The following is a 24,440-nucleotide window of genomic DNA, read 5'->3' as shown; positions in this document are numbered from 1 at the left end:
ATATACCCATCTTTTTTTTTTTTTTTGATTCCTTTCTCTACTAGCAATATTCGTCTTGTGTCCCTATACAAAATGCCTTCATAAAACTATTTTCCGTAATAATTTTCCTTAAGAATGGTGTCAGAAAATGCCATGGGTTGTACCCCACGGGCTTCAGCAAGAAAAATTTACTCCCATGACAACAGAAATTAAAAAAAGAGATTAGTAAGGAAATTTCCGCCGCGTTGCACCCTCCGCACGGTGCCTACTGCGCATAGCACGATCCAGGACCGGTTGGTGCAAAACGCGCGATCGGGTTATGGGCCGGTCCTGCGCCAATACCACGCTGGTTAAGGAGGCATCGGAACGCAACGTAGCGACCTTCCGCAGCAGCCACAGAGTTCACGTCCCGCCGCGACCAGAGACGCTCGGCCACAGCGGCGGTGCGGGGCCACATAGTGTTCAGCGCCACACTGGCGTCCACAAACTCACTCCACTGACATGCCTCACCACCAATCACAAGAGCACATTCTTTCTCAGTCAAGGAGGTGCAAGGCTCAAACGTGTACGCTGCATCCCATTTTGTGCCTTTCCAGTCCAGGTACCACATGTGCTCATTGCTCACCAGTGCACGGTAGCCGTGCGACGTCACATCTTTGAGGATTCTGGAGGCATCGCGTTCAATCCATTGCTGCACCACCGTGTTCTTATCAAGGCGTGTGCCAAACGTGCGCCACATCTCCTCCCAGGCAACAACAACGCGGTTCAGCCGACCAGACAAATGTTTCTCCACATTCTTTGTGAAATTCAGCAAGGCCTCTCGCAGCGTTATGTTGTGCTCTGAGAGCCACGTCATGATGTATGGGTTCTTCTCCCAGCACCGTGTCACGACCTCGTCTCCGCCAACGTGTAACATTCGCTCAGGAAACACCTCCGTGATCTCGCGGAACAGATCCTCCACAACCTGGTACGTCTTTTGCTTTGTGATATCTAGAACCCATGCGTTCCGGTCCGGATCTGCGCACATGGGCAGAGGACAAATTTCTGGCATACCAGCGCACATTGCAGCGGTGTGAGCGGGTGAGTCAAACTCCATCATCACACGTACACCGCGCGCCATCGCGTAGTCGCGCACCTCCTCCATGTCCTTGATGCTGAACCGCTCAGCAGGGGAGAAGGCACCGTGCTCTGCAAGCTGCGGGTACTTCTTGCTCTCCATAGGGAACGAGTGTGCATCCGTGATGTGCCAGTGCAGGACGTTCAACTTTGCGTATGTCAGTGAGTCGATGATCTGCTTGAGCACGGGAACAGGGTAGAAGTGCCGGCTTGTATCCACCAGCACTCCACGATGCGAGAAGCGTGGAAAGTCATCCACACGCCACGGTGCGTGGTGCAGCTCGTACTGACGCGAGCTGTAGTTGAACGAAATCAGTTGTGAAAGTGTCTCCAAGCCGTGGTAGCAGCCGTAGATCTCCTCGCACTCCACCATGATGCCGTCCACGCTGGCTGACAGTCGGTACGCCTCAGAGACACCAAGCTGCAGTGGCACAGACACGTTCCGCACGCACACGGCGACCACTGACACCGCACGCACGCCTTCACCAGGCTCACCTCTGCGGTGTGTAAAGGTCCGTTTCACAAATCGGTCAAACGAACTGGTCAGCTTCTCAGAAGAGCCGCATTTGGAGAAGAGCCGCATATTTGCACCATCGATCACAACAGTCTCTGTGCCGTTCGTGTAGTTCTGCGGCATCGGCCAGACAGGCGGAAACGCCGCATGCACGACACAGGCTGCAAGCAGTTGCGCCACCACAAGCAACACAAGTGCAATACCTCGAGCACTCATTTTACCTCTGAAAGCACTGTTTGGGGTGAAAGTTTGATATCTCTGTTCTCTTTTCTTGTACATTTCACACGTCTTCACGAAGAAGAATAAGAAGAAAGAAAAACAGTACAATCACAGAAAAAAAAAATAAAGGGAACACGCACAAAAGACCAAGCAAGTTCGGCTTTAACCCCCAATAGTTCACCAAGAAAGCAAGTGTAAGAAGAAAAATACCTGCACCATATTGGGCTTATCATTCCATATCGTTTTGCTGTTTGTTGGATTGCATGTATTTCTCCATTATTTATATACCCATCTTTTTTTTTTTTTTTTTTGATTCCTTTCTCTACTAGCAATATTCGTCTTGTGTCCCTATACAAAATGCCTTCATAAAACTATTTTCCGTAATAATTTTCCTTAAGAATGGTGTCAGAAAATGCCATGGGTTGTACCCCACGGGCTTCAGCAAGAAAAATTTACTCCCATGACAACAGAAATTAAAAAAAAGAGATTAGTAAGGGAAATTTCCGCCGCGTTGCACCCTCCGCACGGTGCCTACTGCGCATAGCACGATCCAGGACCGGTTGGTGCAAAACGCGCGATCGGGTTATGGGCCGGTCCTGCGCCAATACCACGCTGGTTAAGGAGGCATCGGAACGCAACGTAGCGACCTTCCGCAGCAGCCACAGAGTTCACGTCCCGCCGCGACCAGAGACGCTCGGCCACAGCGGCGGTGCGGGGCCACATAGTGTTCAGCGCCACACTGGCGTCCACAAACTCACTCCACTGACATGCCTCACCACCAATCACAAGAGCACATTCTTTCTCAGTCAAGGAGGTGCAAGGCTCAAACGTGTACGCTGCATCCCATTTTGTGCCTTTCCAGTCCAGGTACCACATGTGCTCATTGCTCACCAGTGCACGGTAGCCGTGCGACGTCACATCTTTGAGGATTCTGGAGGCATCGCGTTCAATCCATTGCTGCACCACCGTGTTCTTATCAAGGCGTGTGCCAAACGTGCGCCACATCTCCTCCCAGGCAACAACAACGCGGTTCAGCCGACCAGACAAATGTTTCTCCACATTCTTTGTGAAATTCAGCAAGGCCTCTCGCAGCGTTATGTTGTGCTCTGAGAGCCACGTCATGATGTATGGGTTCTTCTCCCAGCACCGTGTCACGACCTCGTCTCCGCCAACGTGTAACATTCGCTCAGGAAACACCTCCGTGATCTCGCGGAACAGATCCTCCACAACCTGGTACGTCTTTTGCTTTGTGATATCTAGAACCCATGCGTTCCGGTCCGGATCTGCGCACATGGGCAGAGGACAAATTTCTGGCATACCAGCGCACATTGCAGCGGTGTGAGCGGGTGAGTCAAACTCCATCATCACACGTACACCGCGCGCCATCGCGTAGTCGCGCACCTCCTCCATGTCCTTGATGCTGAACCGCTCAGCAGGGGAGAAGGCACCGTGCTCTGCAAGCTGCGGGTACTTCTTGCTCTCCATAGGGAACGAGTGTGCATCCGTGATGTGCCAGTGCAGGACGTTCAACTTTGCGTATGTCAGTGAGTCGATGATCTGCTTGAGCACGGGAACAGGGTAGAAGTGCCGGCTTGTATCCACCAGCACTCCACGATGCGAGAAGCGTGGAAAGTCATCCACACGCCACGGTGCGTGGTGCAGCTCGTACTGACGCGAGCTGTAGTTGAACGAAATCAGTTGTGAAAGTGTCTCCAAGCCGTGGTAGCAGCCGTAGATCTCCTCGCACTCCACCATGATGCCGTCCACGCTGGCTGACAGTCGGTACGCCTCAGAGACACCAAGCTGCAGTGGCACAGACACGTTCCGCACGCACACGGCGACCACTGACACCGCACGCACGCCTTCACCAGGCTCACCTCTGCGGTGTGTAAAGGTCCGTTTCACAAATCGGTCAAACGAACTGGTCAGCTTCTCAGAAGAGCCGCATTTGGAGAAGAGCCGCATATTTGCACCATCGATCACAACAGTCTCTGTGCCGTTCGTGTAGTTCTGCGGCATCGGCCAGACAGGCGGAAACGCCGCATGCACGACACAGGCTGCAAGCAGTTGCGCCACCACAAGCAACACAAGTGCAATACCTCGAGCACTCATTTTACCTCTGAAAGCACTGTTTGGGGTGAAAGTTTGATATCTCTGTTCTCTTTTCTTGTACATTTCACACGTCTTCACGAAGAAGAATAAGAAGAAAGAAAAACAGTACAATCACAGAAAAAAAAAAATAAAGGGAACACGCACAAAAGACCAAGCAAGTTCGGCTTTAACCCCCAATAGTTCACCAAGAAAGCAAGTGTAAGAAGAAAAATACCTGCACCATATTGGGCTTATCATTCCATATCGTTTTGCTGTTTGTTGGATTGCATGTATTTCTCCATTATTTATATACCCATCTTTTTTTTTTTTTTTGATTCCTTTCTCTACTAGCAATATTCGTCTTGTGTCCCTATACAAAATGCCTTCATAAAACTATTTTCCGTAATAATTTTCCTTAAGAATGGTGTCAGAAAATGCCATGGGTTGTACCCCACGGGCTTCAGCAAGAAAAATTTACTCCCATGACAACAGAAATTAAAAAAAAGAGATTAGTAAGGGAAATTTCCGCCGCGTTGCACCCTCCGCACGGTGCCTACTGCGCATAGCACGATCCAGGACCGGTTGGTGCAAAACGCGCGATCGGGTTATGGGCCGGTCCTGCGCCAATACCACGCTGGTTAAGGAGGCATCGGAACGCAACGTAGCGACCTTCCGCAGCAGCCACAGAGTTCACGTCCCGCCGCGACCAGAGACGCTCGGCCACAGCGGCGGTGCGGGGCCACATAGTGTTCAGCGCCACACTGGCGTCCACAAACTCACTCCACTGACATGCCTCACCACCAATCACAAGAGCACATTCTTTCTCAGTCAAGGAGGTGCAAGGCTCAAACGTGTACGCTGCATCCCATTTTGTGCCTTTCCAGTCCAGGTACCACATGTGCTCATTGCTCACCAGTGCACGGTAGCCGTGCGACGTCACATCTTTGAGGATTCTGGAGGCATCGCGTTCAATCCATTGCTGCACCACCGTGTTCTTATCAAGGCGTGTGCCAAACGTGCGCCACATCTCCTCCCAGGCAACAACAACGCGGTTCAGCCGACCAGACAAATGTTTCTCCACATTCTTTGTGAAATTCAGCAAGGCCTCTCGCAGCGTTATGTTGTGCTCTGAGAGCCACGTCATGATGTATGGGTTCTTCTCCCAGCACCGTGTCACGACCTCGTCTCCGCCAACGTGTAACATTCGCTCAGGAAACACCTCCGTGATCTCGCGGAACAGATCCTCCACAACCTGGTACGTCTTTTGCTTTGTGATATCTAGAACCCATGCGTTCCGGTCCGGATCTGCGCACATGGGCAGAGGACAAATTTCTGGCATACCAGCGCACATTGCAGCGGTGTGAGCGGGTGAGTCAAACTCCATCATCACACGTACACCGCGCGCCATCGCGTAGTCGCGCACCTCCTCCATGTCCTTGATGCTGAACCGCTCAGCAGGGGAGAAGGCACCGTGCTCTGCAAGCTGCGGGTACTTCTTGCTCTCCATAGGGAACGAGTGTGCATCCGTGATGTGCCAGTGCAGGACGTTCAACTTTGCGTATGTCAGTGAGTCGATGATCTGCTTGAGCACGGGAACAGGGTAGAAGTGCCGGCTTGTATCCACCAGCACTCCACGATGCGAGAAGCGTGGAAAGTCATCCACACGCCACGGTGCGTGGTGCAGCTCGTACTGACGCGAGCTGTAGTTGAACGAAATCAGTTGTGAAAGTGTCTCCAAGCCGTGGTAGCAGCCGTAGATCTCCTCGCACTCCACCATGATGCCGTCCACGCTGGCTGACAGTCGGTACGCCTCAGAGACACCAAGCTGCAGTGGCACAGACACGTTCCGCACGCACACGGCGACCACTGACACCGCACGCACGCCTTCACCAGGCTCACCTCTGCGGTGTGTAAAGGTCCGTTTCACAAATCGGTCAAACGAACTGGTCAGCTTCTCAGAAGAGCCGCATTTGGAGAAGAGCCGCATATTTGCACCATCGATCACAACAGTCTCTGTGCCGTTCGTGTAGTTCTGCGGCATCGGCCAGACAGGCGGAAACGCCGCATGCACGACACAGGCTGCAAGCAGTTGCGCCACCACAAGCAACACAAGTGCAATACCTCGAGCACTCATTTTACCTCTGAAAGCACTGTTTGGGGTGAAAGTTTGATATCTCTGTTCTCTTTTCTTGTACATTTCACACGTCTTCACGAAGAAGAATAAGAAGAAAGAAAAACAGTACAATCACAGAAAAAAAAAAATAAAGGGAACACGCACAAAAGACCAAGCAAGTTCGGCTTTAACCCCCAATAGTTCACCAAGAAAGCAAGTGTAAGAAGAAAAATACCTGCACCATATTGGGCTTATCATTCCATATCGTTTTGCTGTTTGTTGGATTGCATGTATTTCTCCATTATTTATATACCCATCTTTTTTTTTTTTTTTGATTCCTTTCTCTACTAGCAATATTCGTCTTGTGTCCCTATACAAAATGCCTTCATAAAACTATTTTCCGTAATAATTTTCCTTAAGAATGGTGTCAGAAAATGCCATGGGTTGTACCCCACGGGCTTCAGCAAGAAAAATTTACTCCCATGACAACAGAAATTAAAAAAAAGAGATTAGTAAGGGAAATTTCCGCCGCGTTGCACCCTCCGCACGGTGCCTACTGCGCATAGCACGATCCAGGACCGGTTGGTGCAAAACGCGCGATCGGGTTATGGGCCGGTCCTGCGCCAATACCACGCTGGTTAAGGAGGCATCGGAACGCAACGTAGCGACCTTCCGCAGCAGCCACAGAGTTCACGTCCCGCCGCGACCAGAGACGCTCGGCCACAGCGGCGGTGCGGGGCCACATAGTGTTCAGCGCCACACTGGCGTCCACAAACTCACTCCACTGACATGCCTCACCACCAATCACAAGAGCACATTCTTTCTCAGTCAAGGAGGTGCAAGGCTCAAACGTGTACGCTGCATCCCATTTTGTGCCTTTCCAGTCCAGGTACCACATGTGCTCATTGCTCACCAGTGCACGGTAGCCGTGCGACGTCACATCTTTGAGGATTCTGGAGGCATCGCGTTCAATCCATTGCTGCACCACCGTGTTCTTATCAAGGCGTGTGCCAAACGTGCGCCACATCTCCTCCCAGGCAACAACAACGCGGTTCAGCCGACCAGACAAATGTTTCTCCACATTCTTTGTGAAATTCAGCAAGGCCTCTCGCAGCGTTATGTTGTGCTCTGAGAGCCACGTCATGATGTATGGGTTCTTCTCCCAGCACCGTGTCACGACCTCGTCTCCGCCAACGTGTAACATTCGCTCAGGAAACACCTCCGTGATCTCGCGGAACAGATCCTCCACAACCTGGTACGTCTTTTGCTTTGTGATATCTAGAACCCATGCGTTCCGGTCCGGATCTGCGCACATGGGCAGAGGACAAATTTCTGGCATACCAGCGCACATTGCAGCGGTGTGAGCGGGTGAGTCAAACTCCATCATCACACGTACACCGCGCGCCATCGCGTAGTCGCGCACCTCCTCCATGTCCTTGATGCTGAACCGCTCAGCAGGGGAGAAGGCACCGTGCTCTGCAAGCTGCGGGTACTTCTTGCTCTCCATAGGGAACGAGTGTGCATCCGTGATGTGCCAGTGCAGGACGTTCAACTTTGCGTATGTCAGTGAGTCGATGATCTGCTTGAGCACGGGAACAGGGTAGAAGTGCCGGCTTGTATCCACCAGCACTCCACGATGCGAGAAGCGTGGAAAGTCATCCACACGCCACGGTGCGTGGTGCAGCTCGTACTGACGCGAGCTGTAGTTGAACGAAATCAGTTGTGAAAGTGTCTCCAAGCCGTGGTAGCAGCCGTAGATCTCCTCGCACTCCACCATGATGCCGTCCACGCTGGCTGACAGTCGGTACGCCTCAGAGACACCAAGCTGCAGTGGCACAGACACGTTCCGCACGCACACGGCGACCACTGACACCGCACGCACGCCTTCACCAGGCTCACCTCTGCGGTGTGTAAAGGTCCGTTTCACAAATCGGTCAAACGAACTGGTCAGCTTCTCAGAAGAGCCGCATTTGGAGAAGAGCCGCATATTTGCACCATCGATCACAACAGTCTCTGTGCCGTTCGTGTAGTTCTGCGGCATCGGCCAGACAGGCGGAAACGCCGCATGCACGACACAGGCTGCAAGCAGTTGCGCCACCACAAGCAACACAAGTGCAATACCTCGAGCACTCATTTTACCTCTGAAAGCACTGTTTGGGGTGAAAGTTTGATATCTCTGTTCTCTTTTCTTGTACATTTCACACGTCTTCACGAAGAAGAATAAGAAGAAAGAAAAACAGTACAATCACAGAAAAAAAAAAATAAAGGGAACACGCACAAAAGACCAAGCAAGTTCGGCTTTAACCCCCAATAGTTCACCAAGAAAGCAAGTGTAAGAAGAAAAATACCTGCACCATATTGGGCTTATCATTCCATATCGTTTTGCTGTTTGTTGGATTGCATGTATTTCTCCATTATTTATATACCCATCTTTTTTTTTTTTTTTTGATTCCTTTCTCTACTAGCAATATTCGTCTTGTGTCCCTATACAAAATGCCTTCATAAAACTATTTTCCGTAATAATTTTCCTTAAGAATGGTGTCAGAAAATGCCATGGGTTGTACCCCACGGGCTTCAGCAAGAAAAATTTACTCCCATGACAACAGAAATTAAAAAAAAGAATTAGTAAGGAAATTTCCGCCGCGTTGCACCCTCCGCACGGTGCCTACTGCGCATAGCACGATCCAGGACCGGTTGGTGCAAAACGCGCGATCGGGTTATGGGCCGGTCCTGCGCCAATACCACGCTGGTTAAGGAGGCATCGGAACGCAACGTAGCGACCTTCCGCAGCAGCCACAGAGTTCACGTCCCGCCGCGACCAGAGACGCTCGGCCACAGCGGCGGTGCGGGGCCACATAGTGTTCAGCGCCACACTGGCGTCCACAAACTCACTCCACTGACATGCCTCACCACCAATCACAAGAGCACATTCTTTCTCAGTCAAGGAGGTGCAAGGCTCAAACGTGTACGCTGCATCCCATTTTGTGCCTTTCCAGTCCAGGTACCACATGTGCTCATTGCTCACCAGTGCACGGTAGCCGTGCGACGTCACATCTTTGAGGATTCTGGAGGCATCGCGTTCAATCCATTGCTGCACCACCGTGTTCTTATCAAGGCGTGTGCCAAACGTGCGCCACATCTCCTCCCAGGCAACAACAACGCGGTTCAGCCGACCAGACAAATGTTTCTCCACATTCTTTGTGAAATTCAGCAAGGCCTCTCGCAGCGTTATGTTGTGCTCTGAGAGCCACGTCATGATGTATGGGTTCTTCTCCCAGCACCGTGTCACGACCTCGTCTCCGCCAACGTGTAACATTCGCTCAGGAAACACCTCCGTGATCTCGCGGAACAGATCCTCCACAACCTGGTACGTCTTTTGCTTTGTGATATCTAGAACCCATGCGTTCCGGTCCGGATCTGCGCACATGGGCAGAGGACAAATTTCTGGCATACCAGCGCACATTGCAGCGGTGTGAGCGGGTGAGTCAAACTCCATCATCACACGTACACCGCGCGCCATCGCGTAGTCGCGCACCTCCTCCATGTCCTTGATGCTGAACCGCTCAGCAGGGGAGAAGGCACCGTGCTCTGCAAGCTGCGGGTACTTCTTGCTCTCCATAGGGAACGAGTGTGCATCCGTGATGTGCCAGTGCAGGACGTTCAACTTTGCGTATGTCAGTGAGTCGATGATCTGCTTGAGCACGGGAACAGGGTAGAAGTGCCGGCTTGTATCCACCAGCACTCCACGATGCGAGAAGCGTGGAAAGTCATCCACACGCCACGGTGCGTGGTGCAGCTCGTACTGACGCGAGCTGTAGTTGAACGAAATCAGTTGTGAAAGTGTCTCCAAGCCGTGGTAGCAGCCGTAGATCTCCTCGCACTCCACCATGATGCCGTCCACGCTGGCTGACAGTCGGTACGCCTCAGAGACACCAAGCTGCAGTGGCACAGACACGTTCCGCACGCACACGGCGACCACTGACACCGCACGCACGCCTTCACCAGGCTCACCTCTGCGGTGTGTAAAGGTCCGTTTCACAAATCGGTCAAACGAACTGGTCAGCTTCTCAGAAGAGCCGCATTTGGAGAAGAGCCGCATATTTGCACCATCGATCACAACAGTCTCTGTGCCGTTCGTGTAGTTCTGCGGCATCGGCCAGACAGGCGGAAACGCCGCATGCACGACACAGGCTGCAAGCAGTTGCGCCACCACAAGCAACACAAGTGCAATACCTCGAGCACTCATTTTACCTCTGAAAGCACTGTTTGGGGTGAAAGTTTGATATCTCTGTTCTCTTTTCTTGTACATTTCACACGTCTTCACGAAGAAGAATAAGAAGAAAGAAAAACAGTACAATCACAGAAAAAAAAAAATAAAGGGAACACGCACAAAAGACCAAGCAAGTTCGGCTTTAACCCCCCAATAGTTCACCAAGAAAGCAAGTGTAAGAAGAAAAATACCTGCACCATATTGGGCTTATCATTCCATATCGTTTTGCTGTTTGTTGGATTGCATGTATTTCTCCATTATTTATATACCCATCTTTTTTTTTTTTTTTTTTGATTCCTTTCTCTACTAGCAATATTCGTCTTGTGTCCCTATACAAAATGCCTTCATAAAACTATTTTCCGTAATAATTTTCCTTAAGAATGGTGTCAGAAAATGCCATGGGTTGTACCCCACGGGCTTCAGCAAGAAAAATTTACTCCCATGACAACAGAAATTAAAAAAAGAGATTAGTAAGGGAAATTTCCGCCGCGTTGCACCCTCCGCACGGTGCCTACTGCGCATAGCACGATCCAGGACCGGTTGGTGCAAAACGCGCGATCGGGTTATGGGCCGGTCCTGCGCCAATACCACGCTGGTTAAGGAGGCATCGGAACGCAACGTAGCGACCTTCCGCAGCAGCCACAGAGTTCACGTCCCGCCGCGACCAGAGACGCTCGGCCACAGCGGCGGTGCGGGGCCACATAGTGTTCAGCGCCACACTGGCGTCCACAAACTCACTCCACTGACATGCCTCACCACCAATCACAAGAGCACATTCTTTCTCAGTCAAGGAGGTGCAAGGCTCAAACGTGTACGCTGCATCCCATTTTGTGCCTTTCCAGTCCAGGTACCACATGTGCTCATTGCTCACCAGTGCACGGTAGCCGTGCGACGTCACATCTTTGAGGATTCTGGAGGCATCGCGTTCAATCCATTGCTGCACCACCGTGTTCTTATCAAGGCGTGTGCCAAACGTGCGCCACATCTCCTCCCAGGCAACAACAACGCGGTTCAGCCGACCAGACAAATGTTTCTCCACATTCTTTGTGAAATTCAGCAAGGCCTCTCGCAGCGTTATGTTGTGCTCTGAGAGCCACGTCATGATGTATGGGTTCTTCTCCCAGCACCGTGTCACGACCTCGTCTCCGCCAACGTGTAACATTCGCTCAGGAAACACCTCCGTGATCTCGCGGAACAGATCCTCCACAACCTGGTACGTCTTTTGCTTTGTGATATCTAGAACCCATGCGTTCCGGTCCGGATCTGCGCACATGGGCAGAGGACAAATTTCTGGCATACCAGCGCACATTGCAGCGGTGTGAGCGGGTGAGTCAAACTCCATCATCACACGTACACCGCGCGCCATCGCGTAGTCGCGCACCTCCTCCATGTCCTTGATGCTGAACCGCTCAGCAGGGGAGAAGGCACCGTGCTCTGCAAGCTGCGGGTACTTCTTGCTCTCCATAGGGAACGAGTGTGCATCCGTGATGTGCCAGTGCAGGACGTTCAACTTTGCGTATGTCAGTGAGTCGATGATCTGCTTGAGCACGGGAACAGGGTAGAAGTGCCGGCTTGTATCCACCAGCACTCCACGATGCGAGAAGCGTGGAAAGTCATCCACACGCCACGGTGCGTGGTGCAGCTCGTACTGACGCGAGCTGTAGTTGAACGAAATCAGTTGTGAAAGTGTCTCCAAGCCGTGGTAGCAGCCGTAGATCTCCTCGCACTCCACCATGATGCCGTCCACGCTGGCTGACAGTCGGTACGCCTCAGAGACACCAAGCTGCAGTGGCACAGACACGTTCCGCACGCACACGGCGACCACTGACACCGCACGCACGCCTTCACCAGGCTCACCTCTGCGGTGTGTAAAGGTCCGTTTCACAAATCGGTCAAACGAACTGGTCAGCTTCTCAGAAGAGCCGCATTTGGAGAAGAGCCGCATATTTGCACCATCGATCACAACAGTCTCTGTGCCGTTCGTGTAGTTCTGCGGCATCGGCCAGACAGGCGGAAACGCCGCATGCACGACACAGGCTGCAAGCAGTTGCGCCACCACAAGCAACACAAGTGCAATACCTCGAGCACTCATTTTACCTCTGAAAGCACTGTTTGGGGTGAAAGTTTGATATCTCTGTTCTCTTTTCTTGTACATTTCACACGTCTTCACGAAGAAGAATAAGAAGAAAGAAAAACAGTACAATCACAGAAAAAAAAAAATAAAGGGAACACGCACAAAAGACCAAGCAAGTTCGGCTTTAACCCCCAATAGTTCACCAAGAAAGCAAGTGTAAGAAGAAAAATACCTGCACCATATTGGGCTTATCATTCCATATCGTTTTGCTGTTTGTTGGATTGCATGTATTTCTCCATTATTTATATACCCATCTTTTTTTTTTTTTTTTGATTCCTTTCTCTACTAGCAATATTCGTCTTGTGTCCCTATACAAAATGCCTTCATAAAACTATTTTCCGTAATAATTTTCCTTAAGAATGGTGTCAGAAAATGCCATGGGTTGTACCCCACGGGCTTCAGCAAGAAAAATTTACTCCCATGACAACAGAAATTAAAAAAAAGAGATTAGTAAGGGAAATTTCCGCCGCGTTGCACCCTCCGCACGGTGCCTACTGCGCATAGCACGATCCAGGACCGGTTGGTGCAAAACGCGCGATCGGGTTATGGGCCGGTCCTGCGCCAATACCACGCTGGTTAAGGAGGCATCGGAACGCAACGTAGCGACCTTCCGCAGCAGCCACAGAGTTCACGTCCCGCCGCGACCAGAGACGCTCGGCCACAGCGGCGGTGCGGGGCCACATAGTGTTCAGCGCCACACTGGCGTCCACAAACTCACTCCACTGACATGCCTCACCACCAATCACAAGAGCACATTCTTTCTCAGTCAAGGAGGTGCAAGGCTCAAACGTGTACGCTGCATCCCATTTTGTGCCTTTCCAGTCCAGGTACCACATGTGCTCATTGCTCACCAGTGCACGGTAGCCGTGCGACGTCACATCTTTGAGGATTCTGGAGGCATCGCGTTCAATCCATTGCTGCACCACCGTGTTCTTATCAAGGCGTGTGCCAAACGTGCGCCACATCTCCTCCCAGGCAACAACAACGCGGTTCAGCCGACCAGACAAATGTTTCTCCACATTCTTTGTGAAATTCAGCAAGGCCTCTCGCAGCGTTATGTTGTGCTCTGAGAGCCACGTCATGATGTATGGGTTCTTCTCCCAGCACCGTGTCACGACCTCGTCTCCGCCAACGTGTAACATTCGCTCAGGAAACACCTCCGTGATCTCGCGGAACAGATCCTCCACAACCTGGTACGTCTTTTGCTTTGTGATATCTAGAACCCATGCGTTCCGGTCCGGATCTGCGCACATGGGCAGAGGACAAATTTCTGGCATACCAGCGCACATTGCAGCGGTGTGAGCGGGTGAGTCAAACTCCATCATCACACGTACACCGCGCGCCATCGCGTAGTCGCGCACCTCCTCCATGTCCTTGATGCTGAACCGCTCAGCAGGGGAGAAGGCACCGTGCTCTGCAAGCTGCGGGTACTTCTTGCTCTCCATAGGGAACGAGTGTGCATCCGTGATGTGCCAGTGCAGGACGTTCAACTTTGCGTATGTCAGTGAGTCGATGATCTGCTTGAGCACGGGAACAGGGTAGAAGTGCCGGCTTGTATCCACCAGCACTCCACGATGCGAGAAGCGTGGAAAGTCATCCACACGCCACGGTGCGTGGTGCAGCTCGTACTGACGCGAGCTGTAGTTGAACGAAATCAGTTGTGAAAGTGTCTCCAAGCCGTGGTAGCAGCCGTAGATCTCCTCGCACTCCACCATGATGCCGTCCACGCTGGCTGACAGTCGGTACGCCTCAGAGACACCAAGCTGCAGTGGCACAGACACGTTCCGCACGCACACGGCGACCACTGACACCGCACGCACGCCTTCACCAGGCTCACCTCTGCGGTGTGTAAAGGTCCGTTTCACAAATCGGTCAAACGAACTGGTCAGCTTCTCAGAAGAGCCGCATTTGGAGAAGAGCCGCATATTTGCACCATCGATCACAACAGTCTCTGTGCCGTTCGTGTAGTTCTGCGGCATCGGCCAGACAGGCGGAAACGCCGCATGCACGACACAGGCTGCAAGCAGTTGCGCCACCACAAGCAACACAAGTGCAATACCTCGAGCACTCATTTTACCTCTGAAAGCACTGTTTGGGGTGAAAGTTTGATATCTCTGTTCTCTTTTCTTGTACATTTCACACGTCTTCACGAAGAAGAATAAGAAGAAAGAAAAACAGTACAATCACAGAAAAAAAAAAAATAAAGGGAACACGCACAAAAGACCAAGCAAGTTCGGCTTTAACCCCCAATAGTTCACCAAGAAAGCAAGTGTAAGAAGAAAAATACCTGCACCATATTGGGCTTATCATTCCATATCGTTTTGCTGTTTGTTGGATTGCATGTATTTCTCCATTATTTATATACCCATCTTTTTTTTTGTTGCTTTCTTTCCCGTTATGCTTCCACTAAAACTTAAATTTATTGATTACCCATTAAAAGTAAAGTAAATATTTGGCCTTTTTGCTCTGTGTATCATCAACGTAAATATAAAATTATTTTTTCGTCCTCTATGTTTTTGAAACGCGCTTTAATTTAAAGAAAATAAAAGAAAAATGTTTGGAGTAACTGGTGGGCTTCAGAAAATCAAGTGCGGTTTGCGTTCCCCAAGATCTGTGATTAGTAACCCAAAGGAGGAGTTGGCCCATGCAAAACCAAGGACGAGTGAAGTCGGTAACGTTATCCTTGTTGAACGCCTCGTGCATAAATCCTGTTGTGTGAACTGACCTCTTTAAGGTTTCCAGTATCTCAATAACCTGATTTTCGTCATGTGAAGTGAGAGCCTGCATAATCAGTGATAGGGGCCAAATCATGTCTTTACCAGTGTGTGGAGAGCCAATCCCTTTTCCTGCTTTGCCACTGAAGTACCATGGGTTTCGTTCGCTCAGCAGAAAACTTCGTGTTCTTTGATATAAACTCTGGTCCTTGTTGTAACCCAAGAATGGGGTTGATAGAAGGCTTGGATAGTTTCCGTCATCCATCATTGTCACGTTACCAAGTCCATCAACCTCGTAAGCGAGTATATTATCATTAGACTTCGCCATATCCAGACCCTGCTGTACAGGGCGGCGTAAAGTTCTCGCTTTGCGGTGTATATCTCCAATCCGTCCACTGTATTCAGGAAATACGTCTGCCATCATACCGCAGAGCTCCATCAGTTGCTGCAAAGACACTGACGCCATGATGTTGGACGGCACGAGGAAATCCATGGACGTCATATCGTCAGATGGGCAGAAGGCAGAACGAACCATACCAGTGTACCCTGTGGCGTTCTTGCGAGGATAGTACTCAAAGACGCCGTGGGGATATCTGCGGAAGAACATGTATGGATAAATGTTATTCTGCATTTCAGTAGACTTCTGCTGGTCACTCATCGTGCTGAGAATTATCTCCATAGCCTCTATCCATTGTCGAATGACTGGTTGGAGAAACATAACGTTACCTGAGTCTGCTGTAATAACCTCGTAGTTCGATTTAATGCCAGCACAGAGGGAATCCAATGCGTAGTTTCCTTCCCATACGGTGGGTTGCATTGGTGGGATCCTGTTGTCAACCACATAGTGGTTGTCGTTAGCAAATTCATTAAATCCGTTAGCGTAGGGGGTCAATTAATACAGATTGCAAATGACGTCGCACCGATCCATGGAGCATCTCCATCAGTTTATCATCCTGTCTTGCAAAACGAATATATGGGAGAACTTGAAACATTGAGTCTCGAAGCCGCATGGCGTTAACACCACCAGTAATGATGAAAGTGTCCTGCCTAGACGCCCACATAACTGTCGTATCCAATGTGTTTGGAAAGCAGTTTTCAAACAATTTGGCAAGACCCTTGTCGTTCAACAGCTTCGTGTGGTTAGAAAATTGCCCCCTCGCCCCTCTCTCTTGATTTTCGTGTTTTCCCGCCTTGGCGGCGCCCGCGGAGGTCCGGCAGAACGGCAAGAACCCCGACCCCACGAAGCAGGGACAGCAACCGCCAACAACGCCGCGAAGCGCCGGCCACCCTTCCCCCCCGGCGCAGCGGGCGGGTTTTGTTTTCTATTTTTCCTCCGCGGCGGGAGGGGTTTAGTACGGGGGCGGGGGCCGGGCGCCCTGTGGCTTTTTCGTTTCGTTCGCGCTCTTTCCCCCGACCGGGCGGCGGGGGAGAGTTTTCTTTCCGGCTTATTCCCCAACCTCCGCTGGCAACTCTTTGCGGAAGAAGTTCATTCCGTGAAGATCGAGTGGCCTTGCCATTGTGGTGGGCAACTCTGGGTTTTGGAGTTTTTACTCAGTTTTTTGTTTTGTTTTCTGCCGATTCGCTCAGATTTCCAGTGGCGGAGGGGGCTTGGGAGGAGCGGTGGTTGCAGAATTCTCTCGTGTGTTAATTGTATTTTCTGGTAATGCGATGGAAGTTCTTTTTCCCTGGTGGTTGTGGCCGTTGCGTATGTGTAGTCCTCTTGTAATGCAACATTCAAAAGGACGTTTTCTTCGGGTATTGCGCTGATGACCTCCTACAGCTGTGGTGGTAATATTATTTCTGTGATAATTTGCTCAACCACGTGGGATATCAATGTTTTTTTCCGTTTTAATACATAGCATCTTATGTATATATGATTTCTCCTTCAGTACATGGGAGTGAACAAATTTTTTTTTATTTCTAACCGTTTCCCTCTTGGCTTTATTAGAAAGCTGAATGGATATGATGTTCTTTAATTATTTTTGATACACAAATGAGTTCTGACTGAGGTTACATTGTGGGGATTACCTCTCGATTCCTGGTCACTATTTTTACGCATACTATTTCTGAAGGTAGGGATATGAGTAGATTTTTGATCAACGTTCGGGGGGCGTTACTGAGTTTCTCTCCATGTTGCCTTCGATCTTTATTTTTTCGCACATACTGGTATTGTTGTTTTTACATTCTTTTGCCTAGAGGAGCAGAATAGTTTGTGCCTCTTTTTGGTAATTGCAGAAGTTTGCTTGTTATTTTTTTCGATGTTTGGGATTCTGTAGAGGAATTGTGCACTATGAACGTGTTATTGGATGTGAAGTGTATCTGTATGTATAGACGTATGTTGTGTTGTTGTTTTTTTTTTCCCCAACCGGGATACTGGTTTTCTTTGGTCCCTACTTTGGTTATCTTATTTATTTTTTTTTACCGTCCAATCTGAGCATGATATGGTGTTTTTTTTTTCTTGATTCTCTGTTTCTCTTCTTGTATGTTGTGGTGTTTCGCTGCTCCCCTTTTTACTTATTTGCTTTCTCTGACTATTAAACGGTAAGAAGAAGAATATATGGGGGAAGTTTATACCAAGAATACTAAGCGTGAAATGGTTTATTACCTTTTATGTACCATGGTATGATGTTTTTATGATATATCTTTTATCTCTCATCTGATCTTTTTGTCTTTAGCCGTGAAAAATGGACGAGTTAACCTCTAGGATGAGATTTATGTTTTTCTTTCTTGCTCTTGTTTTTGTTTTCTTTTTGGCGCCCCACTCTAACGCCGTTCCTTCCGTATGGAGGGGTCTTAAGATAAGTAGACCATGGAATCTTCCATTTTGTGAGTCCTATCGGGTGAGTTGTCAGATTACTTGTAGAATGTGATTAGTAAGTATTCCACTGGTTTTCACAGGGATGCGTATATTATGAATTCTTTACCCATAAATTTTTTTTCCCCTATTGTTTATTTCTGTACCTTAAAACTTGACTGATTCAGGAACCACGTCCTGTGAGACGTTTTCGCTTGATTTATCTATACTTGTATTTTTTTTTTTCTCCTCTTTCCACCCCCTCTTCATTTTTTTTTTCCTTACCTATTCCTTCTTTCTTTTCTGATACTCTCTGTTCTTCTTGCAGTATTTCTTCTTCAAGTTAAGCAACAAGAGTTTAGGGGTTTAATTGTACCATGGAGTTTCTTCCGAAGTACCTTAACGAGCTTTCGGATGCTGCAAGAGGCAAGCGTTTATCAGCGTATCGCAAACTCTCTGAGTTATCCTCCAGTGAAGCTCTTGGTGAAGTCGAGGAATTTGATCTACTTCGCTCTTGCCTGCGGGGATTTGAAGACTCTTCCGAGCGTTGTCGTGAGTATGCCATAATGATAGTGACAAATTTACTTCCAAGACAAAAGTCATCTGTACTTGACTGGGTATTGCCAGCCGTTGTTACCAGAATAGGACTTTCACCTGTTGTAGAAGAGAGTGAAGAGTTACGTTTGTTGCTATTAAGGCTTGCAGTGTTATGTATGGAGACATTTCCGCATGAGATAGGTCCACGAAGCTACATTGATTTTTTTCAGGTTCTACTGGAAAATTGTTTACGCGATGCTTTTCCAGATCTTAAGAAAGAGGCGTGTCGTGCATGTGTGCGTCTATGTGAAATTGAACCTGTGCAAGTAAAACACATAACATTGCCACTATCTAAAGTGGTTAAAAATTCTCTTCTGCATAAACACAGTTTGGTCCGTGTTGAAGCAGTTCGAACTCTAGCAGCGTTGATTCAACGAGGTGCTGCAGAGATTCTTTCAGATGGAAGGGATGAACCTGAAAACAGAACGACGACTAATATTCTTTTCGTTTTGGCAAATGATCACGTTGAAGCTGTTCGTTTAGCTATTGTTCAACTTCTTTCAGTAGCTCTTTTAGATATTACTGAGCGTCAAGAACAACATCGTAGGTTGCTCCCACATTTATTGTTACTCATGACGGATCGCTTTTATTCTGTTTCGGCAAAAGCTTGTGAAGTATTAGAAAGTATGGGGAAAATGTTCATGATGGATAATGAGGATAACACTATTGATATTTCAAAAAGGAGAGTTACCATGAAAGATATTGAATGGTATGGTGATGAAGAGTACCCAGATATGAATCTCTCTACAGTTGATACGAACTTTTATCATGTTTTACAAAGACGTCCCTCTTTGGGTGCACGTTATGTTGTGGCTGAATCCTTACGTGCCTTTATAGAGAGAATTTTTGCTGATGTCACTGCTATTGATTGGGTAATTCCATTTTCTTCTAACAATAAACGTGTAATTGCTTTACGAATACTATGGATGTGTATTTATCATGCGGAAAAATCTGTAGTACAACTTGTTGAACAGATTTTGGGTGTTTTATATAAATCTCTAAGAGAGGATAATCAGAGTGTTGTGCAAGAATCTCTTATATGTTTAGAAATACTTGGAAAGTTTCTAACACCTGAGCAATATCTTCCCTTTTTAATAGCAAAAGAAAAGGTGATAAAGTCTGAAGAGGATAGAACAGTATTAATTCAATCTCGATCTAAAACCGTTGTGGTATCTTCTGCATTTGGTGAAACAACACCAACTCCAACTATATTCTCTACTGCAGCTGTTTCAGTGAAATGCAGTATTCTAGTTGCATTTCGCTACCTTATTATGGGCTCTAAAAATATGCTCTCTGCTTTTCATGCTACCCAAATCGTAAAGACATTAACTTGTAATGATCTTTTGGAAAGCGATTCTGAGGCACTGTTGTGCTCTCTTCTGGAAACACTAGATACAGTGATAATTATTTTGGGTGAACGAGGTTTTGTACCAACGCCAATGAATCCACTTCCAATTGAAGTAACAGAAGATTTGAGTCAGAGAACACTGGATTCTATTATATTTTATGCACTTCTTCGCTTACGATCATCTGACTTTCCATCTGTACAAATGAACGTTTCCCATTGTATCAAGGATCTTTCTAATGTTGTTACAGGGGATGAAGGTGGAATATATGATCTTCATTTTGGGAGAATTTTGTTTAGATATGGAAAAGAAATGCCGGTAGGCGCATTTGCTGATCTTGTTTTAAATTCCAAAAGTATAAAAAGATACGCCGAACAGTTGTCTGGTCTCCTCCTTGTGAAACTTGCTGACATTGACTTTACAAAACGTGTTACTGAAGAACTAAACTATGTGCGTGTATTGGATCAACTTCTCTGGCAAAGGATACCTGTGTTTTCGGCATCTCAGCTAGAGGAGTTACTTAGAGTAATTATTCTTCCTTTTAGTACGTTTCGCCCAGGTGGATCAGCTCATCTGTTTAGAAAAGTTGCTGTTAGCTGTTTATGTGCTATACTTGAGGAGCAACATCTATCCTTACTTTATAAAGAATTTGCAGAAAATGAATTTGCTCTTTCTTCAAAGGTTGTGACAGCATGGTGCAGCGCTTCTGATGCAGATGATGCAGAAATGCGGCTTGTATGTATGACAGCTGCAGTAAATATCTGCCGTTTGCCTGTTAATATGGGTAGTACCAGTGATATTTTACAGTCAATTTTGTTACGATTTGATGATTCCAGTGAGCTTTTACGATCTAAAGCTGCTTCAGGTTTATTGAAGATTTTAGAAAACAAGGAGTCTGTTTCGCCTATTGTAATTGATGGAATTATTGCACTTTTGGAGCCTTTGGTTAAAAAGATTCTTATTCACCTTGATGATTCCGAAGAGACTGTTGGATTGAGGCCGATATTGGTTAATGTTGCAAAAAATATTGCAGATTTGTCTCCTTCTGTTACTGCGGATCTCATTCGTGCGTCTCTTACAAAACAACAAGACACTTCCTATTGTGAGGAGGTGCTGCAATACATAGAATCCCTCTGATGTAGAATGTTGGTTACCTTCTGCGTTTTTTTTTTTTTGTTGTTGTTCTTTGGAGCGTGTTTCTTGTTTCTTTTTTCTATTTTGACCTCCAGGGTGGGGAAAGGTGAAGGGAGTTTTTAAAGAAAAAGTATCCTTGTAGAGTGCTGCTGTCCATAATGCAACTGTTTCTTTTCGGCCACCTTTTTTTTTTCTTCTCTTACTATTTGATCTAAGGATAAGTTTACACTGAAGATAGGGAGAAAAAAAAAGAAAGATGGAGGTCCCTTGTGAGGATTACGATATCAGCATAATGATTCGAGCTGTGAGAGAAGTTAAGGAATTGCTAACTTCGAGACAGTTTTCTACGTATTCTGAACTTGATAAGGAAATAACAAAAACACTACAGAGTTACGAATCACTTGGTGATGGTTTTGAACGCTTTCGTGTGCATTTAACAAAGGATGCGGCAAATAGTCATGATTTAAAACGTAGTTTAACTGAAATGAATGCGCGATGTGAAGCAAGGCAAAAAGATTTTATGCGTAGTCAGAAAGATCAAATTAATGATATGTTACCTTTTGTGGGAAGTACATCCCGTATTTTGGTTCACGGATGTGGGGGTTTGTTAGCGCTTGCCATTGCGTGCGCAATTCAAGAACGGAAAGGTGTTCATTTTTACATTTGTGAGGGACGTCCTGTGACCTCAAAGTATCCTAAAGGCACTGGTGCAGCTCTACTGCAAAAAGCAGCTGAAACCCCAGAGGGGCAACAATTAAAAGAAAAATTGCTTGAGTCTTGTACAATTATACCAGATGCTGGTGTCGGTGCAGTTATGAGCAAAGTTGATTTCGTAGTGATGGGTGCATATTGTGTTACTGAACACGGTGGACTTGTGCACTCTACTGGATCGCTGCAAATTGCAACTGTTGCATCCGCAATGAATGTTCCTTTTTATGTTCTTTGTGAAACATTTAAATTTGCTCGTATTTTCCCATTAAGTACTGCGGATCTTAAACAACCAGAAGATAGTGATGATGTCCCCCTGGTGGAATTTGTTCCTCCATGTATGATTACACTTGTTTTTTCCGAAAAGGGCATTATGCCACCTTCTGCCGTAACTGATGAAATGTTTAGATTTCACACTGCCAGGTTTGCGCCAGGGAAACGTAAGTAAATCTTTCTTTAACAGGTGTGTAATATACATAAACTTCTCTCCCGCCTATATGCTGTGTACTGTGCGGTGTTGAATAAGTGTTTTTTTTTTTTTTTGTAAGCTCTCTGTGGCTCATATTTCCCATCTTTTGGTGACTGAGTTTCTCTTTTGCCTTTTATATTTATTTACTATAGGGAATCTAGAATAAAGTCATAATGCCCTGTAACTGTCGACATGGTACGGGGTCTCATGATCATCTGCAAGATGGATTTCTTCATGGTGGCGTTTTTGGCGTTGGAACTCCCTTAAATGTGCAGATAGATTTATCTTTTATCCAGTTGTGGAATGCAAAGCAGAGCAATTCTGAAGCTGTACGTATATTAGATCCGAATAATGCCAATAATGAAGAACCTGTATGCAGTGACGCTGACCCAGAACTTCTTCTATTCATACCACTAAGGCAGGTTTGCCGCATCAAAGGCATTTCCATACTTGGAACTAATGATGATTTTTCCCCATCCCAAGTAAAGGTGTTTTGTAACCCCGGTATTATTCAGGGTTTTGATTCAGTACGAAATATGGAACCTCAAGAAGAAATTCAATTGGCTCAATTACCAATTGGAGACCGAATTGTGTACCGCCTCAATGCGGCAAAATTTTCTTCTTCTTCTAATTTGGCGCTACTTTTTAAAGAAAGTTTTGGTGAAGATGAAACACACTTACTCCGAATTGATCTCTTTGGTGAATCAACGGGGAGACCCGTTCATCAAGAACTTGCTACCAATATTGTTTATGAAGCGATGGCGAATCCCGCAGACCATGATGTATCGGAGGAGCATGGAAAAACTTTTGTAGTGCAGTAATGTCGTTCGCTTTTTTTTTGTTTCTTAGGGGTGGAAAATACACTCTTAATTTGAGTCACGTGTGCTAATTCTCTTTCCTCTATATTTATTTTTCTTCTTGGCTTTCCTTCTATGTATCTATCTATTTCTATTTCTCTCTCTCTCTCTCTCTCTCTCTCTCTCTATATATATATATATATATATATATGCTTTTTTTCCTGCAAAAAACGTCGCAAAGAAAGAAAATCCCAGTTAACCCCTCATTCATACAAGCAAAAAAGAAAAAAAAAGGAGAAACTAATGCTTAACAGACCAGCAGGTACCTTGCTTCACGAGCCCTCGTACCCGAAGGAAATTACGCATGAGTTGACCCCCAACGGACCATTACAAAGTGGCAGGCAACTTTTTGAGCCCGATGCAGCTGTTCTTGACCCTCAACTAAGTGAAGCAGTTTCGCTTGGGACGACAATCATGGCTGTCTCATTCCAAGATGGAGTTGTGCTTGCAGCGGATTCTCGAACCTCCACAGGGACATATGTGGTGAACCGTGCAAGCAACAAATTAACAAAGTTGACACAAAAAATATATTGTTGTCGGAGTGGATCTGCTGCTGACACTCAAGCCTTGGCTGAGCAAACGGCAAATTATCTAGAGAGTTATGAAACAGATACGTCAAAGCCAGTAAATGTGGTAACTGCAGCAAACATCTTTAAAAAGCTATGCTATATGAACAAATGGAATATTTCAGCTGGTATCATTGTGGCAGGATACGATTCTCTGAATGGTGGTTCTGTTTATAGCATCCCTTCTGGCGGTTCGTGTGTAAAGCTGGATTACGCCTTGGGAGGAAGCGGATCTATCTTTTTGTACTCATTTTTCGACAAAAACTACAAGCCTGGTATGACGAAAGAAGAATGTATTAAATTTTGCCAAGAAGCAGTTGCACACGCGTACAGTCGTGATGGTTCAAGCGGTGGACTCATCAGGACGATTGCTCTCCACAAAGGTGAACCAGAAGATATGACAATTCCGTGGAGTAAAACACCTTATTGTATGGAAAGAGATCCTAAGTACCAAAAGATGGCAGTACAAAATCCCCCATTCAGCAGTTCTGCAAAAATAAGTGAGAATCAAACCCATTCTGAGCGTATATAGCATTAGTCTTCTTTGTTTCTGTCTTTTTTCTTCTTGTTCTTCTTTCGGTACCCACTAGGTATACAATTCAGCTTCCCTAATAGCATTCGACAACAATTTTTATTTCATTATTGATGCAGAACTACGAAGAAAGTGCACTAATGAATGTATATAAATATCTGATTACTTGTATGTGGTTATTTGTGCAAATCCATATATTTTCTTTACATCATTTTATTTCTTTTTTTTTCTTTTTTTTATTTTATTGTATAGTGTTTTTTTTTTTTTTTTGGCTTTTTGTTTATTTG

The 24,440-nt window shown here is 47.0% G+C and overlaps 13 protein-coding genes across 13 annotated transcripts; 4 read left to right on the top strand and 9 right to left on the bottom strand.

Annotated features, from left to right (window-relative positions):
- Positions 1-244: 244 nt before the first annotated feature.
- LSM04_008970 (Glycoside hydrolase family 20) lies at positions 245-1,825 on the bottom strand (the record flags this gene model as incomplete). Its single annotated transcript, XM_067334780.1, has 1 exon — positions 245-1,825. One exon carries the CDS (start codon positions 1,823-1,825, stop codon positions 245-247), a length of 1,581 nt encoding a protein of 526 aa, XP_067191836.1.
- A 534-nt stretch (positions 1,826-2,359) lies between these two features.
- LSM04_002284 (Glycoside hydrolase family 20) lies at positions 2,360-3,940 on the bottom strand (the record flags this gene model as incomplete). The annotated part of the gene is made up of 1 exon (XM_067334779.1): positions 2,360-3,940. One exon carries the CDS (start codon positions 3,938-3,940, stop codon positions 2,360-2,362), a length of 1,581 nt encoding a protein of 526 aa, XP_067191639.1.
- A 532-nt stretch (positions 3,941-4,472) lies between these two features.
- LSM04_004378 (Glycoside hydrolase family 20) lies at positions 4,473-6,053 on the bottom strand (the record flags this gene model as incomplete). The annotated part of the gene is made up of 1 exon (XM_067334778.1): positions 4,473-6,053. The coding sequence occupies one exon, from the start codon at positions 6,051-6,053 to the stop codon at positions 4,473-4,475; it is 1,581 nt and encodes a 526-aa protein (XP_067191711.1).
- Positions 6,054-6,585: 532 nt separating this feature from the next.
- On the bottom strand, positions 6,586-8,166 carry LSM04_003859 (Glycoside hydrolase family 20; the record flags this gene model as incomplete). Its single annotated transcript, XM_067334777.1, has 1 exon — positions 6,586-8,166. One exon carries the CDS (start codon positions 8,164-8,166, stop codon positions 6,586-6,588), a length of 1,581 nt encoding a protein of 526 aa, XP_067191694.1.
- A 531-nt stretch (positions 8,167-8,697) lies between these two features.
- On the bottom strand, positions 8,698-10,278 carry LSM04_001139 (Glycoside hydrolase family 20; the record flags this gene model as incomplete). Its single annotated transcript, XM_067334774.1, has 1 exon — positions 8,698-10,278. The coding sequence occupies one exon, from the start codon at positions 10,276-10,278 to the stop codon at positions 8,698-8,700; it is 1,581 nt and encodes a 526-aa protein (XP_067191600.1).
- A 535-nt stretch (positions 10,279-10,813) lies between these two features.
- LSM04_008491 (Glycoside hydrolase family 20) lies at positions 10,814-12,394 on the bottom strand (the record flags this gene model as incomplete). Its single annotated transcript, XM_067334773.1, has 1 exon — positions 10,814-12,394. One exon carries the CDS (start codon positions 12,392-12,394, stop codon positions 10,814-10,816), a length of 1,581 nt encoding a protein of 526 aa, XP_067191827.1.
- A 533-nt stretch (positions 12,395-12,927) lies between these two features.
- LSM04_007897 (Glycoside hydrolase family 20) lies at positions 12,928-14,508 on the bottom strand (the record flags this gene model as incomplete). Its single annotated transcript, XM_067334772.1, has 1 exon — positions 12,928-14,508. One exon carries the CDS (start codon positions 14,506-14,508, stop codon positions 12,928-12,930), a length of 1,581 nt encoding a protein of 526 aa, XP_067191810.1.
- A 504-nt stretch (positions 14,509-15,012) lies between these two features.
- On the bottom strand, positions 15,013-15,967 carry LSM04_001786 (Metal-independent alpha-mannosidase; the record flags this gene model as incomplete). Its single annotated transcript, XM_067334771.1, has 2 exons — positions 15,013-15,118; positions 15,162-15,967. The coding sequence occupies 2 exons, from the start codon at positions 15,965-15,967 to the stop codon at positions 15,013-15,015; spliced, it is 912 nt and encodes a 303-aa protein (XP_067191617.1).
- Positions 15,968-16,025: 58 nt separating this feature from the next.
- On the bottom strand, positions 16,026-16,667 carry LSM04_003502 (Metal-independent alpha-mannosidase; the record flags this gene model as incomplete). The annotated part of the gene is made up of 2 exons (XM_067334770.1): positions 16,026-16,340; positions 16,608-16,667. 2 exons carry the CDS (start codon positions 16,665-16,667, stop codon positions 16,026-16,028), a joined length of 375 nt encoding a protein of 124 aa, XP_067191683.1.
- Positions 16,668-18,321: 1,654 nt separating this feature from the next.
- LSM04_000628 (uncharacterized protein) lies at positions 18,322-21,024 on the top strand (the record flags this gene model as incomplete). Its single annotated transcript, XM_067334769.1, has 1 exon — positions 18,322-21,024. One exon carries the CDS (start codon positions 18,322-18,324, stop codon positions 21,022-21,024), a length of 2,703 nt encoding a protein of 900 aa, XP_067191588.1.
- A 253-nt stretch (positions 21,025-21,277) lies between these two features.
- On the top strand, positions 21,278-22,177 carry LSM04_007266 (Initiation factor 2B-related; the record flags this gene model as incomplete). Its single annotated transcript, XM_067334768.1, has 1 exon — positions 21,278-22,177. One exon carries the CDS (start codon positions 21,278-21,280, stop codon positions 22,175-22,177), a length of 900 nt encoding a protein of 299 aa, XP_067191792.1.
- Positions 22,178-22,371: 194 nt separating this feature from the next.
- LSM04_001792 (PITH domain) lies at positions 22,372-23,019 on the top strand (the record flags this gene model as incomplete). Its single annotated transcript, XM_067334767.1, has 1 exon — positions 22,372-23,019. The coding sequence occupies one exon, from the start codon at positions 22,372-22,374 to the stop codon at positions 23,017-23,019; it is 648 nt and encodes a 215-aa protein (XP_067191619.1).
- Positions 23,020-23,298: 279 nt separating this feature from the next.
- LSM04_005747 (Proteasome) lies at positions 23,299-24,153 on the top strand (the record flags this gene model as incomplete). The annotated part of the gene is made up of 1 exon (XM_067334766.1): positions 23,299-24,153. The coding sequence occupies one exon, from the start codon at positions 23,299-23,301 to the stop codon at positions 24,151-24,153; it is 855 nt and encodes a 284-aa protein (XP_067191753.1).
- Positions 24,154-24,440: the final 287 nt, after the last annotated feature.

This window comes from Trypanosoma melophagium, assembly GCF_022059095.1.
Source record: "Trypanosoma melophagium isolate St. Kilda chromosome Unknown ctg22segment0, whole genome shotgun sequence".
Taxonomy (NCBI): Eukaryota; Euglenozoa; class Kinetoplastea; order Trypanosomatida; family Trypanosomatidae; genus Trypanosoma; species Trypanosoma melophagium.
Note: the sequence above shows the minus strand (reverse complement) of the source record. Positions and strands in the feature narration are given on the sequence as shown.